This window comes from Somniosus microcephalus, chromosome 2 (genome assembly GCF_052327205.1).
Source record: "Somniosus microcephalus isolate GS21.2 chromosome 2, FLI_Smic_1.0, whole genome shotgun sequence".
Classification (NCBI taxonomy): Eukaryota; Metazoa; Chordata; class Chondrichthyes; order Squaliformes; family Somniosidae; genus Somniosus; species Somniosus microcephalus.
In genome coordinates, this window is record NC_140988.1 from 214,294,941 (window position 1) to 214,316,385 (window position 21,445).

General features: G+C 47.2%; 1 protein-coding gene across 12 annotated transcripts in view; it reads right to left on the reverse strand.

The window, feature by feature from the left end:
• Positions 1–1,131: 1,131 nt before the first annotated feature.
• The window catches only part of apbb2b (amyloid beta (A4) precursor protein-binding, family B, member 2b), a 449,372-nt gene continuing 429,058 nt past the window's right edge, over positions 1,132–21,445 (reverse strand). For 10 of the 12 annotated variants that reach the window (XM_085969159.1, XM_085969171.1, XM_085969145.1 and 7 more), the window contains 4 exons: positions 17,428–17,511; positions 16,427–16,542; positions 6,189–6,368; positions 1,132–5,498 (listed from right to left, as the gene is read on the reverse strand). In XM_085969159.1, coding sequence (XP_085825285.1) covers positions 5,331–5,498; positions 6,189–6,368; positions 16,427–16,542; positions 17,428–17,511 — 548 coding nt within the window. In that variant the 3' untranslated portion in view covers positions 1,132–5,330. The remainder of the gene's footprint in view (positions 5,499–6,188; positions 6,369–16,426; positions 16,543–17,427; positions 17,512–21,445) is intronic. The other 2 variants (XM_085969166.1, XM_085969176.1) reach the window with 1 other exon arrangement.

Sequence of the window (21,445 nt, forward strand, 5' to 3'; positions counted from 1 at the left end):
CTGCATATGGGTAATTAGGGGTGCAGATGTTCACTTCATGGTGGAATGTGTTGTTAGATTATGAATAAATTGCCGGCAAGTCATGATAGCTCTTGATAAAGTTAGTGGATAAGATTTGAATAGTTCTTCATCAGTCAGGTATATTGGATGAACTGTGAGCTTAATGCAAAGTCCAGGTTCCAAATTTGATTTTTTTTTTTAAATTCATGGGATGTGGGCGTCGCTGCCAAGGCCAGCATTTATTGCCCATCTCTAGTTGCCCTTGAGAAGGTGGTGGTGAGCTGCCTTCTTGAACTGCTGCAGTCCGTGTGGTGAGGGTACTCCCATAGTGCTGTTAGGGAGGGAGTTCCAGGATTTTGACCCAGCGACGATATACTTCCAAATCAGCATGGTAGAGGTTGCGGGTTTGGGAGGTGCTGTCGAAGTTGCTGCAGTGCATCTTGTAGATGGTACAAACTGCAGCCATGGTACACCAGTGGTGGAGGGAGTGAATGTTTAAGGTGGTGGATGGGGTGCCAATCAAGCAGGCTGCTTTGTCCTGGATGGTGTTCAGCTTCTTGAGTGTTGTTGGAGCTGCACTCATCCAGGCAAGTGGAGTGTATTCCATCACACTCCTTACAGTGGGATGAAAATAGCAGGCAGCTAATCCACAACACCAGTTTTACACCCAGACAGTAAATTGAAAATGTACCCGTGGTATCCAAATCCACCAAATGCAAGTCTTTCTTTTCATTGCATCACCTCCCAGACTCTAGGCCACGTTAATCCTCAAGCACCGCAACACCTCTACATTTTTGTTGATAGTGAAAAGTACAAATTCCTTTAAGGTTGTTGGTTTTGGAATAAACTATTACAGTTTTGTTGTAAAAATGTAGAAATTTTCAAAGAACTAAATAAAATGACATGGTTCTTTAAAATGAATAATGTCTCAGTAGGTAAATGGTGGCTGCTTCTATTTTTCCACAAACTATTTTTGGCTCAAGTGCAAGTTACAGTTTGTGTTGCAGACTATGAGCAGAAATATATGACTGCTGAAAGTCACACTAATTAGAAAAAGTGCTGTTGACTGTCAATACGTGGAGTGTTTCTCTGTTGTGTGATCAGTTGCAAAATCAGAGGCAGAGTTAAACATACTGTATATGCAGTTTATTCTCACAACGGATTACATTTACAGGTGTAAAATCAGTGGGAAGCAGAAAAGAACAGCTACTGTACTGTAAATCAGCTGCTTAATGCCTACTATACAGCTCTAACATAGATCATTTTCCGTAACAATAAGTGTACATAGTTATGAGGATTAAAATAAAAGATAAAATATCAGAGGCCTCAGTGGCTGCTGAGCTGCACAGCTCAGGCTTTTTGCAATGTAACATACTCAATTTAAGATGAACAAACAGGTTGGCGGACTGTTGATATCAAAGCTAAATCTCTAATTTCAACAGATGTCATAGCAACCAAGTAATAATTGTTGGAATGTAGAACACAAGTCACTTTAACAAGGAGTTCCAAATGGGGAGAAAGAAAAGCATATGTTGCACTTCTCAGTCCACTGTACTGTGCACTGTACTATATATGGGGGCTGGGAGCCAAGTCAATTCAACTGGTCCTCACTGTACTTTGAATTTGTAAGAGCGGGCCATCCAGTGATCTACAAATAGATAGGACATCCCATCCTGCCAATGAAATGCACTTTACTTGGTATTCCTTTTAGGTGCAACAGAAAGTGAGAACTCCAAGCAGCTATGGTTCAAAAACGTATCTCTGTTTGTATGTACAGCCAAGTCTGCTCTAAGAATACCGAACCAGGGTAGGGCAGCAACCGCTATCATTTTAAGACTGTCTCTGCTACTGACCACATTGCAACTGCAAGGAGGATACATTGAACTCTGTGGCCCAAGACTGATCACCACCATTGCACACTGGTAAGTGTTAGATCACACCAATAAGTGACATAAATAAAACTAAGTATCAAATTTCTATTGCAAAATCCTTTGATGCAATTTTAGGAAAGAATGACTTGATATTTGGCAATCATATCTTTGGAATATAAGGGTGAATATGCCATCCTGCACTCTCAGCATGGTAAGACATGCTTGTCGAGAAGGCTGGACACAAGAATACAACAGTGTAGTCTTGATTCTCTGCCCCAGGCTCACTGAAAGTGCAGCACACCTGGTTAGAAGTGTGAGACAGCGGAGTCATCCTTGTATTGTTTATATTTAATTTGCACAGGTGATGACCTCTTATGAGCAAGATGTTAAAAAGCAAAGGGCATGTTAGACAAATAGAAGCTGTTAGTCAGACCCCCTGCACAAGATCTTAAAAAGGGATCGCCATCCACAGAACCCATGACTACATTCCACATTATTTACCTGGTTTCAATGAGAAAGGTTACATGTGGTGTAACAGACACAAATACCAGAATAGTGAACATTAGTTACTGTACACACCAACAGCTGAAATTATTTCTCAAGCTACTAGGCTCCTGCATAATGACACTCCCTAAAAGTAACAGACTTTAGCCAGTTGATAATTTCTACAGATAATTAAACCAACAGGTAGAAGGGGATATGTTGGGAAGCACAAAGGGACATATCAACGACAGCCTGTGGTAGACTCCTGATACTTACTTCAACACCTACAATTATAATAAACCAAATCAGTTTTAAACTGGCTTTGTTCCTGTATCACAGCAGTACTTTGGCTCACTGTAATGAGAGAATATGAAAAACTAATGTTTAATTATCTTCATGTCAGTCTACAGTATTTAGAGATTAATTAGTGCTAGCTACACTGTGAGAACCTACAGTAGAACATAATGCAACATAATTACCAGAGATATTTCAATATAAAATACAATAAATAAAATAAAAAATATTTTCATTAATATGCTTTCTTTTTTAAAAGTTCACTTGTTGTCTTACTTAATATAGCTATATGGCATGCAAAGCAGTGATACAGCAATTTGTCTAGAAAGCCACTGCTTGTAATGGATGCATAGATAACGTTTGTAATCTAGTTACAACCAGCTTGTCTACTCATTAAAAAAAATAAAAATAAGTACTGATATTCTTCTACAAGTCTTGCATTTTATAGCAACAAAAGAAACAAGAAAAAAAAACTGGCTTAGGTAATGGGTGTTTTACCAAATTGACAAAATAATTATCTCCAAAGACAGAACATTTGGTCAGATCCAACCTGCATCTTTTAACACAGGTCTGGCTTTGCTGCGATGTGTATTAGTTTAAAATATTTTGTAAAAGCACTGCATACATTTTTGTGATCTCTGATGTAACCCACAGCTTTCCTCTATTTGCAAATAATCTGCAGTTTCCATTTATATCTCTGCAGCTTGCAAACATTTTGATTAAAGCAATTACAACTGTACCTGTGACACCTCCTTCCTCCCAACAATAAAATGCAAACAGAATTTTAAATGGGAGTTCACAATTTGATTTTGCTTTTCTGAACTACTGGAGACCAGCGAAATATTTACATTTTGTCCAGACACATCATGAAATTAGAGAAAGCAAACATTAGGTTTAACTGATTTTGAAGCCGGGCAAAACCTTTTGGTGCACGGTTAAAACAGGAAGTGAGACTGGGATTTCTTGAAAAGCGTTAGTACAGACAGTGCACTGCTAATACCTGCCACCATTCTGGGAGGTAAATGATTGTAAAGTGAAATCTGTACATTAACTCTTCAGGTTTATTTCCACTGGTCTCTTGCTAATTGTGTACGTGCTCACAGTCCCACTTATAAGAAATTTTCATCCTCACTGTTGCTGCCACCACTAATTTCTACATTAGCATCACTCTCCATGAATTGGATGCTGCATCGTTAGCAGTTTTCACCTCAGCCGAGATCCATCTGCCCTGATCAGGCTCACGTACCTCCGGTTCAGTAGGTGAATTATGGTATAAATTTATCACTTTCCTCTTCCTTGGTTTTTATTTGTAATTCTGTTAATCATTTAGCCTTACTTTTCAACTCAAATCTATCTCCTACATCTGAAGTAAAAAATGGTGAGAGAGATTTGAACTGGTGATGACGGTTGCATTACGATTGAAACTTGTGTAAGGAATTAAACTCAATTTACTTCTGTAAACAAAAAAAACACCCCTCAAATGTTTGTTGAATTTTAAAAAAAAATCTACCAGTTTATGTCAGGTTGCTCACTTAGGGCAATTGAAATGTGAGGATTCCAACTTTCCTTGTTCTGTGATCTGAATGCTTTAAAAAGGCATTAACTAATTCATAATTTTATCAATGTATCTTGTATATGGTCTCTTTCTCCACCTCCCCCCCCCCCCCCGCCCCATCACATTCCCCCCATCTCAAAGCAGGAGGAAACTACTGGCATCTTGATTGTACAGTACAGCTAGGTAAAATCAAACATGGTATGGAATACTCCCAGGTATTCTTGGCATATTTCCAAATGACACTGCATAAAGCAATAATGCAGATTTCATCAATGAATGGCCCAACCAGTAAATAATATATACCTCACACGGCTTCCGATTATTAAAAATGTAAAGATTTAAATGATTAAAAGCTGATACAGTAACTAAAGATTCATTAGTAAACTTTTTTTGTTTTCTAAAAAAATATTTATAGGACTTAAGGATAAGTTTATGGCTTTATGGCTAATTATTGTTCTATGTTACAGGGACAATGTACATCTTGTGGCTAGGACAATGATTATGAAATGAGCTTATGAAAGCTGACAAAACTGGTGAGCTGCACGTCTCTATGTTTCAACATTAGTCTAAGTTGTTTTAATTAGTACTTCCTCCACAAACAGCAAACAGCAGAGCAACAGGGGATCACTCTTGATCACCTTATAAGTCAGGTACACATGATCACACAACTGCAATGGCCAAAAGGATACTACGGACTGAAAGGAAACAGTTCTATTATAGTCTAAACACCACTCACTATGTTACACCAGTATCAGTGACAAAAAGTGCACTAGTAAATACTTCTGGTGTAAGGTTGGTTGTGAGAGTTCCAGCCTTAGTAGACAGTGAGACAAACTGCTTGGGCACCATTTAGTCCAGGGCTTGTAGAAATTCCAGACACCTTCCATCAGTTAGTGAACTCAAACGTTGATAGCAGAAAGTTATTCATGCGCCTCCCAATATGATGTCATGATGAGGAATGAGACAACATGCTCGTCTTACATTAAATCTGACAATAAACAATATATGTTGAAGACAAGGGGATCAGCATATATAACTTGAAGGCTCAACATCTGCATGGATCGTGTTGTGTATTATCTCAGTTATTACTAGACTCTAGTGTCTGAAGGGATCTTTCCTGATCCTCTTCATGGTGATTCAGATATTGGTCGCTTTTGTTTCAAAGTGTCAATGAGAGACAAAACTCCACGTTTTACACTGGTTGTGACACGCCTTGTCACAGAGTCTGTTGGAGGACCAGAAGGGCACATCCTTGGAGGAGGAGGTCTGGCGACTAAACACTTCTGGTACCGAAGCTGCAAATAAAACCAGACATTAAATGCATTTTGTTGTTATTTACTTTTTAAGATAATCAACCACAAAAAATGAAGATTATATTGTAAACAGTTTCACAACCATTAATTCATTTCTTTGAAAAGTTATATATCTGCCTTATTAATCTTTTCAATTTAAAATTTAAGGTTCAACACAACTACTAAAATGGGATACAAAAAATTTAAACCTACAAAATAATGAACATGTAGTACATCTGTAGTTAGCTGTGATACATGAAGCAGCCCAAACTGTAATAAAGCTGCAAAGTCAACTAATTAAAAGAAAATTAAAAGATAAAGAAAAATAATCAACTTAGCAAAATTCATAATGTGATAATTACAGAATGGTTGGTAATATCAGAGCAAGGTAAGAAGCCTTGTTTAAAGATTATGCTGGCATCCATCTATTTGTCAGTCAGGAAGTTAGGAAATAGTGTTGCTGAATCTACCCCAGCAATTTCAATATGCCATGAGCTAAGAGTTCTTGGTCTTGCTGGACATATTTCAGTCTGACTAGCAAATCATGTCACAAATACATGGTTTAATAAGTCACTTCTTATTTTTTAATTTTCACAACAACGTGAGTTGATTTAAGGGACATTGCAGGTTTTTAATGTTATTTAACAAGGTGCCCAGTCATAAAAGTAAGAACATTGTTCAAAGGGTACACACCATACATGCAGCCTGCACAGCCTCAGATACATTTCCTGCATTCGGCTCACACCAGAAGACGTGACACTCAAAACGTTGATTTCCCGTGTCCATAATAAAGGCAAAGGTATGGCTGTCTTTCCCCACTCCTATAAATGATAGGAAACGAACACGGCACTCCAACAAAACCTCATCTTCATCCTGCTCCAGGTGGGTGAGGAAAAAGAATTAAAATAACTGTCAGAGAAATTTAGAAATTTACGGCACAGAAGGTGGCCATTCGAGCCATTGTGTCTGTCCACTTCATTGAATTGACCCAATTTATACTCCCTCCCCCACCCCACAAACAACAGCCTGGCAGTTCACACCCTCCCGGCCCTAGCAACAGCCTGGCAGTTCACACCCTCGCAACCGCCTGGCAGTTCACACCCTCCCGGCCCTAGGAACAGCCTGGCAGTTCACACCCTCCCGGCCCCAGCAACAGCCTGGCAGTTCACACCCTCCCAACCCTAGCAACCGCCTGGCAGTTCACACCCTCCCGGCCCTAGGAACAGCCTGGCAGTTCACACCCTCCCGGCCCTAGCAACAGCCTGGCAGTTCACACCCTCCCGGCCCTAGCAACAGCCTGGCAGTTCACACCCTCCCGGCCCTAGCAACAGCCTGGCAGTTCACACCTTCGCAACCCTAGCACCAGCCTGGCAGTTCACACCCTCCCAACCCTAGCAACAGCCTGGCAGTTCACACCCTCCTGGCCCTAGCAACAGCCTGGCAGTTCACACCTTCCCGGCCCTAGCAACAGCCTGGCAGTTCACACCCTCCCTGTTGTGTATGTACCTTTAAGGGAATAAATGGTCTGAGACTGCAGTACCGGCAGTGACCACCCCTGTATAAAAGGCCCTAGCAGGCTTCAGTAGTTTCAGTTTCCAGGTTGTCTCCATTCAGTAAAGATTTGTTATAATCAACTCCTGCAGTCCGTGTCTCAATTATACACGGACATAATACTGGCGACGAGTAAGAAACGAACTTACCTGCAACTCGGCAGCACCTCAGACGACGTTATTGAAGGTCGAAGCCAGAAGAAAAAAAATAATAATCCAAAGAAACTCGAGAAACGGGCGTCGACCGTGGGCAACCGCCCTCCAAATCATCGAATTGAAAAGTGCAGGAGAGACTGTCGAGAGCCAGGCTTGGTTCTCCAGTCTGTGGTTTCCCAGCTAATCGGGCTGGTGGCAGGTAGTGCACTGATCCTTCCTGGGCTGCGGCGGGCTAGAGCTCGATCGGGTGGCTCTGCAACGGGGCCGGGCAGCGAGTCGGGAAGCAAAGAGAGGGTGGAGCACACAGGGCGCGGCCGGTGCTTCGAAGCCGGGCAGCGTTCGGACCTAAGAAGAGGGAGGGAAGTGTCCCAGGGGGTCCGCTCCACGACGGGAACGGTTCTTCAATTAACGGAGCAAATATTGAAGCGCGATAGAAAAATAAAAATACCGTGGAGCGCGGCGTTGGCAGCAGCGATTGGGGAGGTGCGAAGACCATAGGGCGTCGCCATTACAGGATAGTAAAATTAATATAATCGCCAGCAACAGCGTTGGCAGCAGCGGCGGGAAAGCACCATCTTAACTCGGTGGGGAAGAAGGAAAAGCGCGGGAGGCGCCATTTTGATCCATCGGGGACGAAGGCAAAGCGCGGGAGGCGCCATCTTAGATTTTCAAGAGGCCAAAGACTGGCGATATCACTGCCTTCGATAATGCAATAGAAGACTGGACCACGTATGTGGAAAGAGTCGAGGTATATTGCGAGGCAAACGAAATAGCCGATGAGAAAAAAGCATCGGTATTGCTAAATTTAATGGGCGCAAGAACGTACGGCCTATTGCGGGACCCGATTACTCCAGCCAAACCGAAGGCGAAGAGTTTTAACGAAATTGTTGCTATCCTATAGGAACACCTAAATCCTACACCGCTGCTGATAGCAGAAAGATTTAAATTCCACAGGAGAAATCAGCATAAAAATGAGAGCAATGCTGATTACCTTACGGAACTACGCAAGCTATCAAAGCACTGCCAGTTCGGAGCAGGACTGGCAGATACCTTACGGGACAAATTTGTCTGTGGACTCCTGAGTGAAGGAACCCAGAAGAGGTTACTCTCAGAGAAAGAGCTGACGCTAGATAAGGCTTTCAGCGTGGTAGTATCGTACGAAGCAGCAGCAAGGGGAGCTGCGGAAATACAACAAAAGCCACAGGAATACGGCACCCACGAAATGACACGGGGATTTGCAAAATGTTATCGCTGCGGCAGAACAAACCATGACCAGAAGGACTGCTGGTCCAAGGACAAAATATGCAGGCAATGCGGAAAGATGGGACACATTGCACGAGTTTGCAGGTCTGGGAAGAAGACCAATGACAACAAAAAGGCTACTAAGGAACCGTACAGGAAAGTACAAAAGATGACGGACAGTAGTTCCAAAGACCAGATGAGCGATAGTGAATCCGGGAACAAGAGACTAAGCTGTCTCAAACTTCACAACGTAATCGCAAAAGAGGATCTCCGAACCATTTGGGTCACCCTCACGATAGCAGGGTCCCAAGTCAAAATGGAATTGGATACAGGATCAGCGCTAACCGTCATGAATTGACGAGACTACGAGCGGCTATTCTCACACATACCCTTGAGAGAGACATCCATTGTCTTGAGGACGTATACGGGGCAAAAAGTATACCAGAGAGGAAAAATAAGGGTGCCTGTCGAATACAACGGCAAGAAAATACGGAAATTGTATCTCTACATTCTGCAAGATGGTGGACCACCGTTATTGGGACGTGAATGGATCAGAAAGATAAGTTTAGACTGGCACTCCATTCAGGCACTGACGGTGGCTGGTAAAAAGGATGACGACGTCACTCCTGGACGATTGTCAACAATCTTAACTGACACCAAAGAGGTATTTCAACAAGAACTGGGCACTCTTAAAGGCGTAACCACCTCAATAAAAATAGAGGAGAATGCAATTCCCAAGTTTTTCAAAGCAAGACCGGTACCATATGCAATTCACCCAGCCGTCGAGGCAGAGCTGGAGAATCTGGGGAATGCAGGCGTGTTATCTAAGGTAGACTGGAGCGAGTGGGCGACACCCATCGTTCCTGTCATGAAGAAAACGTTAAACAATAAGTCTGAGGAGCCAAGGAAGGTTCGCATCTGTGGGGACTTCAAGGTGACGGTGAACCCAGTCCTTCACACAGTACAATATCCTCTTCCAAGGATAGAAGATATCTTCGCCTCACTATCTGGAGGGAAGCGTTTTACAAAAATTGACCTAGCACAAGCATATTTGCAGATGGAGGTTGAAGGATCCTCTAGGAAGTATCTCACGATAAACACTCACAAAGGTCTTTACCAGTATAATCGACTGGTATTCGGAGTAGCATCAGCTCCGGCGATATGGCAAAGAGTGATGGAACAAGTCCTGCAAGGGATTCCGGGGACTCAGTGTTACTTGGACGACATCCTAGTGACAGGTGAAGATGACAGTGAACACCTTGCCAACCTAGAGCAGGTGCTCACTAGACTACATGAACATGGGCTACGAGCCAATCGCCCCAAGTGCGAGTTTTTTAAGAAACATATATCGTATTGTGGCCATGTGATTGATGAAGAGGGGTTGCATAAGTCCCCTGACAAAATTGAAGCGGTAGTTAAGGCTCCAGTGCCTGAAAATGTGTCGCAACTGAGGTCATTCCTCGGATTGGTGAATTACTACCATAAGTTTTTGCCGAATCTGTCCACAATTCTGCACCCACTGAACGCCCTACTACGAACTGGTGCAGCATGGAAATGGAGCGATGAGTGTAAGCGGGCCTTTCAGAAGAGTAAGGACCTAATCACTTCAAGAGAAGTATTGGCTCACTACAACCCATCACTACCGATAAGACTGGCGTGTGATGCGTCTCCCTATGGCATTGGGGCGGTACGGTCACGTAAATTCCTTGATGGTTCAGAGAGGCCGATAGCTTTTGCGTCACGCTCGTTAACTTCAGCCGAGCGTAACTACGCCCAGATTGACAGAGAGGCCCTCAGCCTGGTGTGGGGGGTGAAGAAGTTCAATCACTACCTGCACGGTCAGAAATTTACTCTACTAACTGATCATCAACCTCTCGTCTCCATTTTCAACCCTCAGAAGGGCGTACCGATAATGACAGCACAACGGCTGCAGAGGTGGTCCCTTTTCCTAGGGGCACACCAATATGACATTGAGTACAAAGGAACTAAACAGCATGGGAATGCTGATGGATTATCGCGCCTACCGTTGCCGACGGTGGAAGAAGAACTGGCAGTGGATCCAGTGGAGTTATTCCACTCGACTATAGTCGAATGTCTCCCTGTGACGAATGCAAACATAGAAAAGGAAACATGAAATGACCCGACACTCTCCTGGGTCTATGATTTAACGGTGAAGGGACCGCCAGCACATGGCGAACCACTGCTGCCAGCATTCTCGCCGAGAAGAGAACAGCTGTCAGTGTGCAGAGGAACCTTGATGTGTGGATCCAGAGTAGTAATTCCACCCAAATTGAAGGATAGAGTGCTCAATGAGCTTCATGAGGGTCATCTGGGAGGGGTAAAAAAGAAGAACTTAGCCAGAGCGTTTGTGTGGTGGCCGGGAATCGATAGAGAAATCGAAGAGATGACCAAGAGCTGTACAGGATGCCAGAAGGTCCAAAACGCCCCACCACAAGCCCCTCTACAACCATGGGAGTGGCCCTCATCCCCATGGCAAAGGGTGCACATTGATTTTGCTGGTCCCTTTATGGACTCGATGTTTTTAATTGCGGTGGATGCACATTCAAAGTGGCCAGAGGTAATAAAAATGTCCTCAACCACCACAGAAAAAACTATCACAGTCTTACGAACCATATTCACCAGGAATGGGCTGCCTGAACAGATTTGCTCTGACAATGGACCACAGTTTGTGTCTGAAGAGTTCCGGAGGTTCTTAAAGAACAATGGTGTTAAGCATTACACATCCGCCCCATATCATCCAGCCACTAATGGATTGGCCGAGAGGTTTGTTCAAACATTCAAGAAGGCTATCAAGACAATGTGTAATGAAGATATACCCCTACAACACAAGGTGGATAACTTCTTGTTTGCCTACCGGAATGCGACACATGCGGTTACCAACCAAACTCCAGCCATGATGTTCTTCAATCGAAGACTACGATGCCGCTTGGATTTGGTTAAGCCAAACGTCAGAAGAGATGTGGAGAACAGGCAGTTTCAGAATATGAATGAAAGGCCGACCAGGAGTTTTCAGATAGGTCAACCAGTTTGGGCCCGGGACTACCGCACAGAGAAATGGCAGCCAGGAACGATCTGTACACGGCAAGGACCTCTAATGTATACCGTGGACGTTGGAGAGAGCATTGTAAGACGCCATGCTGACCAGATTCTAGAGTCACTGGAAAACGTCAACTCCACACCATGATCTGATACACCTGGCGATGAAACCGAAGTACCAATTGCATCTACCGCATAATCGGTGATATTGGAAGCAAACGAACCAAACAACGACATTGATCCCGATGCAACCTTGCCAGAAGAACCTGATATCCCAAAGAGGCGTTATCCAGACAGAATCATGAAGCCTCCTCAAAGACTGAACTTATAATTGCTTAACTTCAACCAATGTATCTAGCAACCGTAATTGTAATTGTAATTAGTTATTATTTAGTTGTTAAATGAATGTTATGGACTGTTTATCTAAAAGGGGAGGAATTGTTGTGTATGTGCCTTTAAGGGAATAACTGGTCTCAGACTGCAGTACCGGCAGTGACCACCCCTGTATAAAAGGCCCTAGCAGGCTTCTGTAGTTTCAGTATCCAGGTTGTCTCCATTCAGCAAAGACTTGTTATAATCAACTCCTGCAGACCGTGTCTCAATTATACATGGACATAATACTCCTGACCCTCGCAACAGCCTGGCAGTTCACACCCTCCCGGCCCCAGCAACAGCCTGGCAGTTCACACCCTCCCGACCCTAGCAACAGCCTGGCAATTCACACCCTCCCGGACCCAGCAACAGCCTGGCAGTTCACACCCTCCCGGCCCTAGCAAGAGCCTGGCAGTTCACACCCTCCCAGCCCCAGGAACAGCCTGGCAGTGCACACCCTCGCAACAGCCTGGCAGTTCACACCCTCCCGGCCCCAGCAACAGCCTGGCAGTTCACACCCTCCCGGCCCTACCAACAGCCTGGCAGTTCACACCCTCGCAACCCTAGCAATAGCCTGGCAGTTCACACCCTACCGACCCTAGCAACAGCCTGGCAGTTCACAGCCTCTCGGCCCCAGCAACAGCCTGGCAGTTCACACCCTCCCGGCCCTAGCAACAGCCTGGCAGTTCACACCCTCCCGGCCCCAGCAACAGCCTGGCAGTTCACACCCTCCCAACCCTAGCAACAGCCTGGCAGTTCACACTCTTGCAACCCTAGCAACAGCCTGGCAGTTCACAGCCTCTCGGCCCCAGCAACAGCCTGGCAGTTCACACCCTCCCGGCCCTAGCAACAGCCTGGCAGTTCACACCCTCCCGGCCCCAGCAACAGCCTGGCAGTTCACACCCTCCCGGCCCTAGCAACAGCCTGGCAGTTCACACCCTCCTGGCCCTAGCAACAGCCTGGCAGTTCACACCCTCCCGGCCCCAGCAACAGCCTGGCAGTTCACACCCTCCCGGCCCCAGCAACAGCCTGGCAGTTCACACATTCACGGCCCCAGCAACAGCCTGGCAGTTCACACCCTCCCGGCCCGAGCAACAGCCTAGCAGTTCACACCCTCCCGGCCCCAGCAACAGCCTGGCATTCACACCCTCCTGGCCCTAGCAACAGCCTGGCAGTTCACACCCTCCCGGCCCCAGCAACAGCCTGGCATTCACACCCTCCTGGCCCTAGCAACAGCCTGGCATTCACACCCTCCTGGCCCCAGCAACAGCCTGGCAGTTCACACATTCACGGCCCCAGCAACAGCCTGGCAGTTCACACCCTCCCGGCCTCAGCAACAGCCTGGCAGTTCACACCCTCCCGGCCTCAGCAACAGCCTGGCAGTTCACACCCTCCCGGCCCCAGCAACAGCCTGGCAGTTCACACCCTCCCGGCCCCAGCAACAGCCTGGCAGTTCACACCCTCCCGGCCCCAGCAACAGCCTGGCAGTTCACACCCTCGCAACCCTAGCAACAGCCTGGCAGTTCACACCCTCGCAACCCTAGCAACAGCCTGGCAGTTCACACCCTCCCGGCCCCAGCAACAGCCTGGCAGTTCACACAATACAATACAAATCGCTTTATTGGCATGATAAGGTACATCTTATGTTGCCAAAGCATCCAACCCTAGCAACAGCCTGGCAGTTCACACCCTCCCGGCCCCAGCAACAGCCTGGCAGTTCACACCCTCCCAGCCCCAGCAACAGCCTGGCAGTTCACACCCTCCCGACCCCAGCAACAGCCTGGGAGTTCACACCCTCCCGGCCCTACCAACAGCCTGGGAGTTCACACCCTCCCGACCCCAGCAACAGCCTGGCAGTTCACACCCTCCCGACCCCAGCAACAGCCTGGCAGTTCACACCCTCCCGACCCCAGCAACAGCCTGGCAGTTCACACCCTCGCAACCCTAGCAACAGCCTGGCAGTTCAAACCCTCCCGGCCCCAGCAACAGCCTGGCAGTTCACACCCTCCCGGCCCTACCAACAGCCTGGCAGTTCACACCCTCGCAACCCTAGCAACAGCCTGGCAGTTCACACCCTCCCGGCCCCAGCAACAGCCTGGCAGTTCACACCCTCCCGGCCCTACCAACAGCCTGGCAGTTCACACCCTCCTGGCCCCAGCAACAGCCTGGCAGTTCACACCCTCCCGGCCCTAGCAACAGCCTGGCAGTTCACACCCTCCCGGCCCCAGCAACAGCCTGGCAGTTCACACCTTCCCGACCCCAGCAACAGCCTGGCAGTTCACACCCTCCCGGCCCCAGCAACAGCCTGGCAGTTCACACCTTCCCGGCCCCAGCAACAGCCTGGCAGTTCACACCCTCGCAACCCTAGCAACAACCTGGCAGTTCAAACCCTCCCGGCCCCAGCAACAGCCTGGCAGTTCACACCCTCCCGGCCCTACCAACAGCCTGGCAGTTCACACCCTCCCGGCCCCAGCAACAGCCTGGCAGTTCACACCCTCCCGGCCCTAGCAACAGCCTGGCAGTTCACACCCTCCCGGCCCTAGCAACAGCCTGGCAGTTCACACCCTCCCGACCCCAGCAACAGCCTGGCAGTTCACACCTTCCCGACCCCAGCAACAGCCTGGCAGTTCACACCCTCCCGGCCCCAGCAACAGCCTGGCAGTTCACACCCTCCCGGCTCTAGCAACAGCCTGGCAGTTCACACCCTCCCGGCCCCAGCAACAGCCTGGCAGTTCACACCCTCCCGACCCCAGCAACAGCCTGGCAGTTCACACCCTCCCGGCTCTAGCAACAGCCTGGCAGTTCACACCCTCCCGGCCCCAGCAACAGCCTGGCAGTTCACACCCTCCCGGCCCCAGCAACAACCTGGCAGTTCACACCCTCGCAACCCTAGCAACAGCCTGGCAGTTCACACCCTCCCGGCCCCAGCAACAGCCTGGCAGTTCACACCCTCCCGGCTCTAGCAACAGCCTGGCAGTTCACACCCTCCCGGCCCCAGCAACAGCCTGGCAGTTCACACCCTCCCGACCCCAGCAACAGCCTGGCAGTTCACACCCTCCCGGCTCTAGCAACAGCCTGGCAGTTCACACCCTCCCGGCCCCAGCAACAGCCTGGCAGTTCACACCCTCCCGGCCCCAGCAACAACCTGGCAGTTCACACCCTCGCAACCCTAGCAACAGCCTGGCAGTTCACACCCTCCCGGCCCCAGCAACAGCCTGGCAGTTCACACCCTCTCGGCCCCAGCAACAGCCTGGCAGTTCACACCCTCCCGACCCTAGCAACAGCCTGGCAGTTCACACCCTCTCGGCCCCAGCAACAGCCTGGCAGTTCACACCCTCTCGGCCCCAGCAACAGCCTGGCAGTTCACACCCTCCCGGCTCTAGCAACAGCCTGGCAGTTCACACCCTCCCGACCCTAGCAACAGCCTGGCAGTTCACACCCTCCCGGCCCTAGCAACAGCCTGGCAGTTCACACCCTCCCGGCCCCAGCAACAGCCTGGCAGTTCACACCCTCCCGGCCCCAGCAACAACCTGGCAGTTCACACCCTCGCAACCCTAGCAACAGCCTGGCAGTTCACACCCTCCCGGCCCCAGCAACAGCCTGGCAGTTCACACCCTCTCGGCCCCAGCAACAGCCTGGCAGTTCACACCCTCCCGACCCTAGCAACAGCCTGGCAGTTCACACCCTCTCGGCCCCAGCAACAGCCTGGCAGTTCACACCCTCTCGGCCCCAGCAACAGCCTGGCAGTTCACACCCTCCCGGCTCTAGCAACAGCCTGGCAGTTCACACCCTCCCGACCCTAGCAACAGCCTGGCAGTTCACACCCTCCCGGCCCTAGCAACAGCCTGGCAGTTCACACCCTCCCGGCCCCAGCAACAGCCTGGCAGTTCACACCCTCCCGACCCTAGCAACAGCCTGGCAGTTCACACCCTCCCGACCCTAGCAACAGCCTGGCAGTTCACACCCTCCCGACCCTAGCAACAGCCTGGCAGTTCACACCCTCCCGGCCCCAGCAACAGCCTGGCAGTTCACACCCTCCCGGCCCTAGCAACAGCCTGGCAGTTCACACCCTCCCGACCCTAGCAACAGCCTGGCAGTTCACACCCTCCCGACCCCAGCAACAGCCTGGCAGTTCACACCCTCGTGTCATATAGAGGACTATAACGGGTTCTTTTCCTTTATTAATTTTAGTCAAATGGAAACATTTTAGCAATGCATGAAATTAAAATTTGGATAATACAAATTTGAACGACACCAACTTTAATCATCAACAAAAAGATATAATCGTAAATTGATCATTATCAAGCCACTCCAATAGCCAGCATTGACAGAACCATTTTACAAACTTCCATTAAGCAATGTTTGGTGGAAAGTCTCTACTTTGATGAAAGTATTGTCACTTTGTCCTCATTAATCTTTTCTTTTTAAATAAATTATTATATTTAATGCTATTTAACATGTACTTCAACTGTAAAAAATACTGAACAAATATTTCAAGGAGGTTGAGAGAAATGGAGGAATTCATACCTTAACACACAAACTTCGATTACTCACCTTCTGCCTTATCACTGTAACAGTGGCATCAGCAACATTCATAATAACAGATATCCAGTCTTCCTTGTTAGTCGTGGCCAGTAAGCTCTCGATTGCACCATTCAGTATTTCTATACCTACCAATCACAGCAGGAAAGTGCAAGATTTATTAGTCAGCATTCTTCCAATACAATGGCCCTGATATTTACTCAGAGCCAGGAAGTGTGTGGGGGGAGTGGGGGGGGTGGGGGAGGGCGGGGTGAGCGGCAGTGAACTGCCGAATTTAATGGCAGGACGTCTTTTAAATTTTTTCAACAGGATTCCCACTTGATGGTCAGCCGGATAGACAGACTGGCTGGCTGTCGGGCTAGAAAGCCAGAGAGCAGGGATGTCTGGTAAGTCTGACATCGCGGGGGACGGGAAGTGGAAGGGGGTTTGAGGTGATACGGATATCGTGGGGAGGGCAATTCAGACATCGTGGCGGGGGGGGGGGTGATGGGGGAGAAATTCGGACATCTTGGGGATGGAATTCGGACATCGTGGGGGAGGGGGGGATATGGATTTTGTGGGGAATCCAGGCCTCCATGCATTCAAAATAAAAATTGAGTTAAAATGAGGCACGTAGCCTCCTTAAAACATTTTACGAGATTGGATTGGTCACCCGCCCTCTGTCCCACCTCCATTAAAACTGAAAGTGGGCGTGTTGGGGTTGAGAACTTTCAATTTTTTACCTTCCCACCCGTTCCCAACATACCCGTCCTTGGGGGTTAAAATTCCACCATGTTTAGATTCATTTTTAAAAATAGCATATTTTAGTTCTTTTACATTTTGTACTTATTTGGAAATAGCACATCTATACAGACATTAGAATAAAAACTATTTCTTGTCCTTTAAAATAGTGCACCATATTATAGTAGAATATTATATCAAAAGTGATGCCTGCATATATTATGTTGGCCTGTTTTTATTCAGAACAAAAACAACAATATAAATCCTAATATTTTTAATCCACTATAATTTACCTAATGGTTTGGCCACAGGTAACACACTGAGGTACTGAACGTGAAACTTCTGTACCAGTTCCGTCTTTGGTGTTGGGAAATCTACTACAGAGCATAAACAAATTTAGGCATGTCAAATTACATTTTCTTCTATTTCATGTGTTAGCAATATACATTTTCTTACACTTATACGACTTACAGACACCAACCAGTTTTCTGCTCGTCTGCTCTCCAGCCAAGATTGATTCCTCATTAATTTTAACAGACAGGAAATTCACAGGCAGGCGAGTGCACAAGCGGAAAACTGACTACAAACTCAAATAAATACATGAAAAGCTAAATTCTCAAAGGCAACATACTGTAGGTCCACCGTAATAATCTCAGATTAATTTTTCTTATTGGTTTATAAAAATAATTGCAATAATGTATTATAAAGCCCACACATCACTAAATTGCCTCCGCTTATGCAGGAGGTATATTAATTTGCACAAATACATCTGTAACACCAATACAGTAAATGTAACTGCAAACATGATTCAATTAATCTTAACATTACCATGATGGGAGATTTGGTTACAATGTCATATTATTGTAAGAACATAAGAAATAAGAGCAGGAGTAGGCCATACGGCTCCTTGAGCCTGCTCCACCATTCAATAAGATCATGGCTAATCTTCAACCTCAACTCCACTTTCCTGCCCGATCCCCATATCCCTTGATTCCCTTAGAATCCCAAAATCTATCGATCTCAGCCTTGAATATACTCAACAACTGAGCATCCACAGCCCTTTGGGGCAGAGAATTACCAAGATTTACAACCCTTTGAAGAAATTTCTCATCTCAATCCTAAATGACTGACCCCTTATCCTGAAACTATGCCCCCTAGTTCTAGAATCTCCAGCCAGGAGAAACAACCTCCCAGCAGCTACCCTGTTAATCCCCTTCAGAATCTTATGTTTCAATGAGATCACCTCTCATTCTTCTACACTTCAGACAGTATAGGTTCATTCTACTCAATCGCTCCTCATAGGACAATCTCTCATCCCAGGAATCAGTCTAGTGAACCTTTGTTGCACCCTCTTTCTAAGGCAAGTATATCCTTCCTTAGGTATGGAGACCAAAACACAGTACTCCAGGTGTGGTCTCACCAAAGCCTTGTACAATTGTAGCAAGACTTCCTTACTCTTGTACTCCCAACCTCCTTGCAATAAAGGCCAACATACCATTTGCCTTCCTAATTGCTTGCTGCACCTGCATGTTAACTTTCTGTGTTTCATGTACAAGGGTATCCAAATCCCTCTGAACACCAACATTTAATAGTTTCTCACCATTTAAAAAATATTCTGTTTTTCTGTACCAAAGTGAATAACCTCACATTTTCCCACATTATACTCCATCTGCCACCTTCTTTCCCACTCACTTAACCTGTCTATATCCCTTTGCAGGCTCTTTGGGCTGGACTTTGTCAGCCCCGAGGAGGTGGAACTGCCGGTAAAGTTGCAGAATTTGGGGGCGGGTGGCAAACCCGCCCCCAACCCGCCTCCGTGCCCTCTTGCCAGGAGACAGGAAGCCGTCCTGCCCCGGGTCCCGTCTCCTTGAGACGGGAAAGGGATTAAAGCCTATTAACTGCCTGTTAACAGGTAGTTAACAGGCAGAAAATAGGATTATCCCCATTTTTCCTTCTGAAGTGCAGGCTTCCCGACCTCGGGGAACCCCGCCAGGGAGTGTAGGAGACGAGGAGGAGGTCTGTGGGGTCAGAGGGGTCTGAAAGTGCGATGTAGAGGTGAGTGATCGGTGCAAGTGTGGAGTTGTAAGTATGTAAGGTGAGTGTAAAGTGTTAGAAAATGTTCACTTACCTTTGTTTCTGCCTACAGCCTTCAGCCGCTGTGGAGCCGGAGTCCCCACATCTCCATTGTAGATATCAGACTGGCTGTTGGATCCTCCGAACCAACAGCCAGGTGATTTCTGCAAAGTTGAAAGGTTTGATGAGTCCTGAATACAAGGACTTATCAAACTACATAGAATGTCAGTGAGTTGTCAAATCATGACATTTCTTCTTTCAAAAATTCTTGACAGATGGCACGTCATACGTTGACATGCTCTGTCACTGACTTCCCCCTAATTGGCCTGCTGAGCCCGCTGGGCAGGCTTAACAAGGTCAATCAGGGGAAAATCCCGCTGGTTGGCCAGAAGTTGATGAAGGCAGGATTGAAAGCCGACAAGCAGCAGCCCCGCCTCCAAAAGCTTCCCATTGACAAAATCCAGCCCTTTGTGTCCTCCTCACAGCTTACTTTCCCACCTAGCTTTGTATCGTCAGCACTCTTGGATACATCACTCTTGGGACTGGTGGGGCGGTGGGAAGAGAAGATTGGCGACATCGTGGGACTTGGGGGGGGCGGATAGGGAGAGAAGATCGGGGACACCGAGGGACCGGTGGGGGGGGGGGTGGGCAGGGGAGAAGAGAAGATCGCCGACACCAAGGGACCGGTGGTGGTGGTTGAGAGAGGATCGCCAACGTTGTGGGACTGGGGGGTGGGGAGATCGCTGACATCATGGGACCTGGGGGGATCGGGGCCGGCCTCAGGTTGGTCAGGTGGTGTGGAGATGGGTGTCCAGGATGGTGATCGGAGGCCTCGTGAGGGTGTCTCCAATTGCAGAGGATGGGCTAGGCAGGAACGCTGGAACTTACCTCCTGGATGCAGAAGTCCCCGCCTTGCTGTAACTGCCGGGTTTTACGGAATGTGTAAAATCCGTCCACATGCAGTTAAAAACAAAATGGAGGTTAAAAAAGAGGCTTCCAGCCTCATTGTAATATTTAAATTGACGTCCCGCCTCCTGGCAGCGGGTTGGCTGCCCACCCCTGTCCTGCCTCCGTTAAAACCGGAAGTGGGCGGGTTGGAGGCAGGTTTAGGTCGGGAATCCGATTTCTAACAATTTAACTACCCCCACGCTCCAAACCCACCCTTTTTTATGTTAAAATTCCCCTCTTTAATATAGATTGTAAATAGCCGAGGCCCCAAAACTGATCCTTGCGGCACCCCATTAGTAACAGCCTGCCAACCTGAAAATGACCCGTTTATCCTTCCTCTCTGTTTTCTGTCTGTTAACCAATCCTCCATCCATGCTAATATATTACTCGCAACCCCATGAGCCCTTATCTTGTGTAACAACCTTCCATGTGGCACGTTACTGAAGGCCTTTTGAAAATCCAAATATACTACATCCACTGGTTCCCCTTTATCTACCCTGCTAGTTATATCCTCAAAAATCTCTAATAGATTTGCCAAACACGATTTCCCTTTCATAAAACTATGTTGACTTTGCCTAATCATATTATGATTTTCTAAGTGCCCTCTTACCACTTCCTTGTATGGTCACAGATAAATTATTTTCTTAAATCCATGAGTGGTCTAACTATATTCACAGCAACTCAGAACTACAGTTTATGTCAAAATGTTTTGCACTTTTATTTGTTATACTCATTTTCAGGGTCAGCTCTTGGTAGTTTTCTAGCTTATGCCACCAACACAATTAAACTGCACAAATATGTTTATATATATATATAAAAAAAGTCTTGCATTTATATTGCGCCTTTCACAACCATAGGACATCCCAAAGCACTTCACAGCCAATGAAGTACTTTTGAAGTGCAGTCACTGTTGTAATGTAGGAAACACAGCAACAATTTATGCACAGCAAGATCTCACAAACAGCAATAAATGACTAGATAATCTGTTTTAGTGATGTTGGTTGAATGATAAATATTGGCCAGGACACCGGGAAGAACTCCTCTGCTCTTCTTCAAATAGTGCCATGTGATCATTTATGTCTACCTGAGAGGACAGATGGGGTCTTCATTTAACGTCTTTTATGGCACCTCCGACAGTGCAGCACTCCCTCAGTACTGCACTGGAGAGTCAGTCTATGTTATGTGTTCAAGTCTCTGGAGTGAACCTACAACCTTCTGACTCAGAGGCGATAGCCGTAGCTCAGTGGTAGCACTAACACCTAAAAAAAAAAGCTACGCTCGGCTGAAATG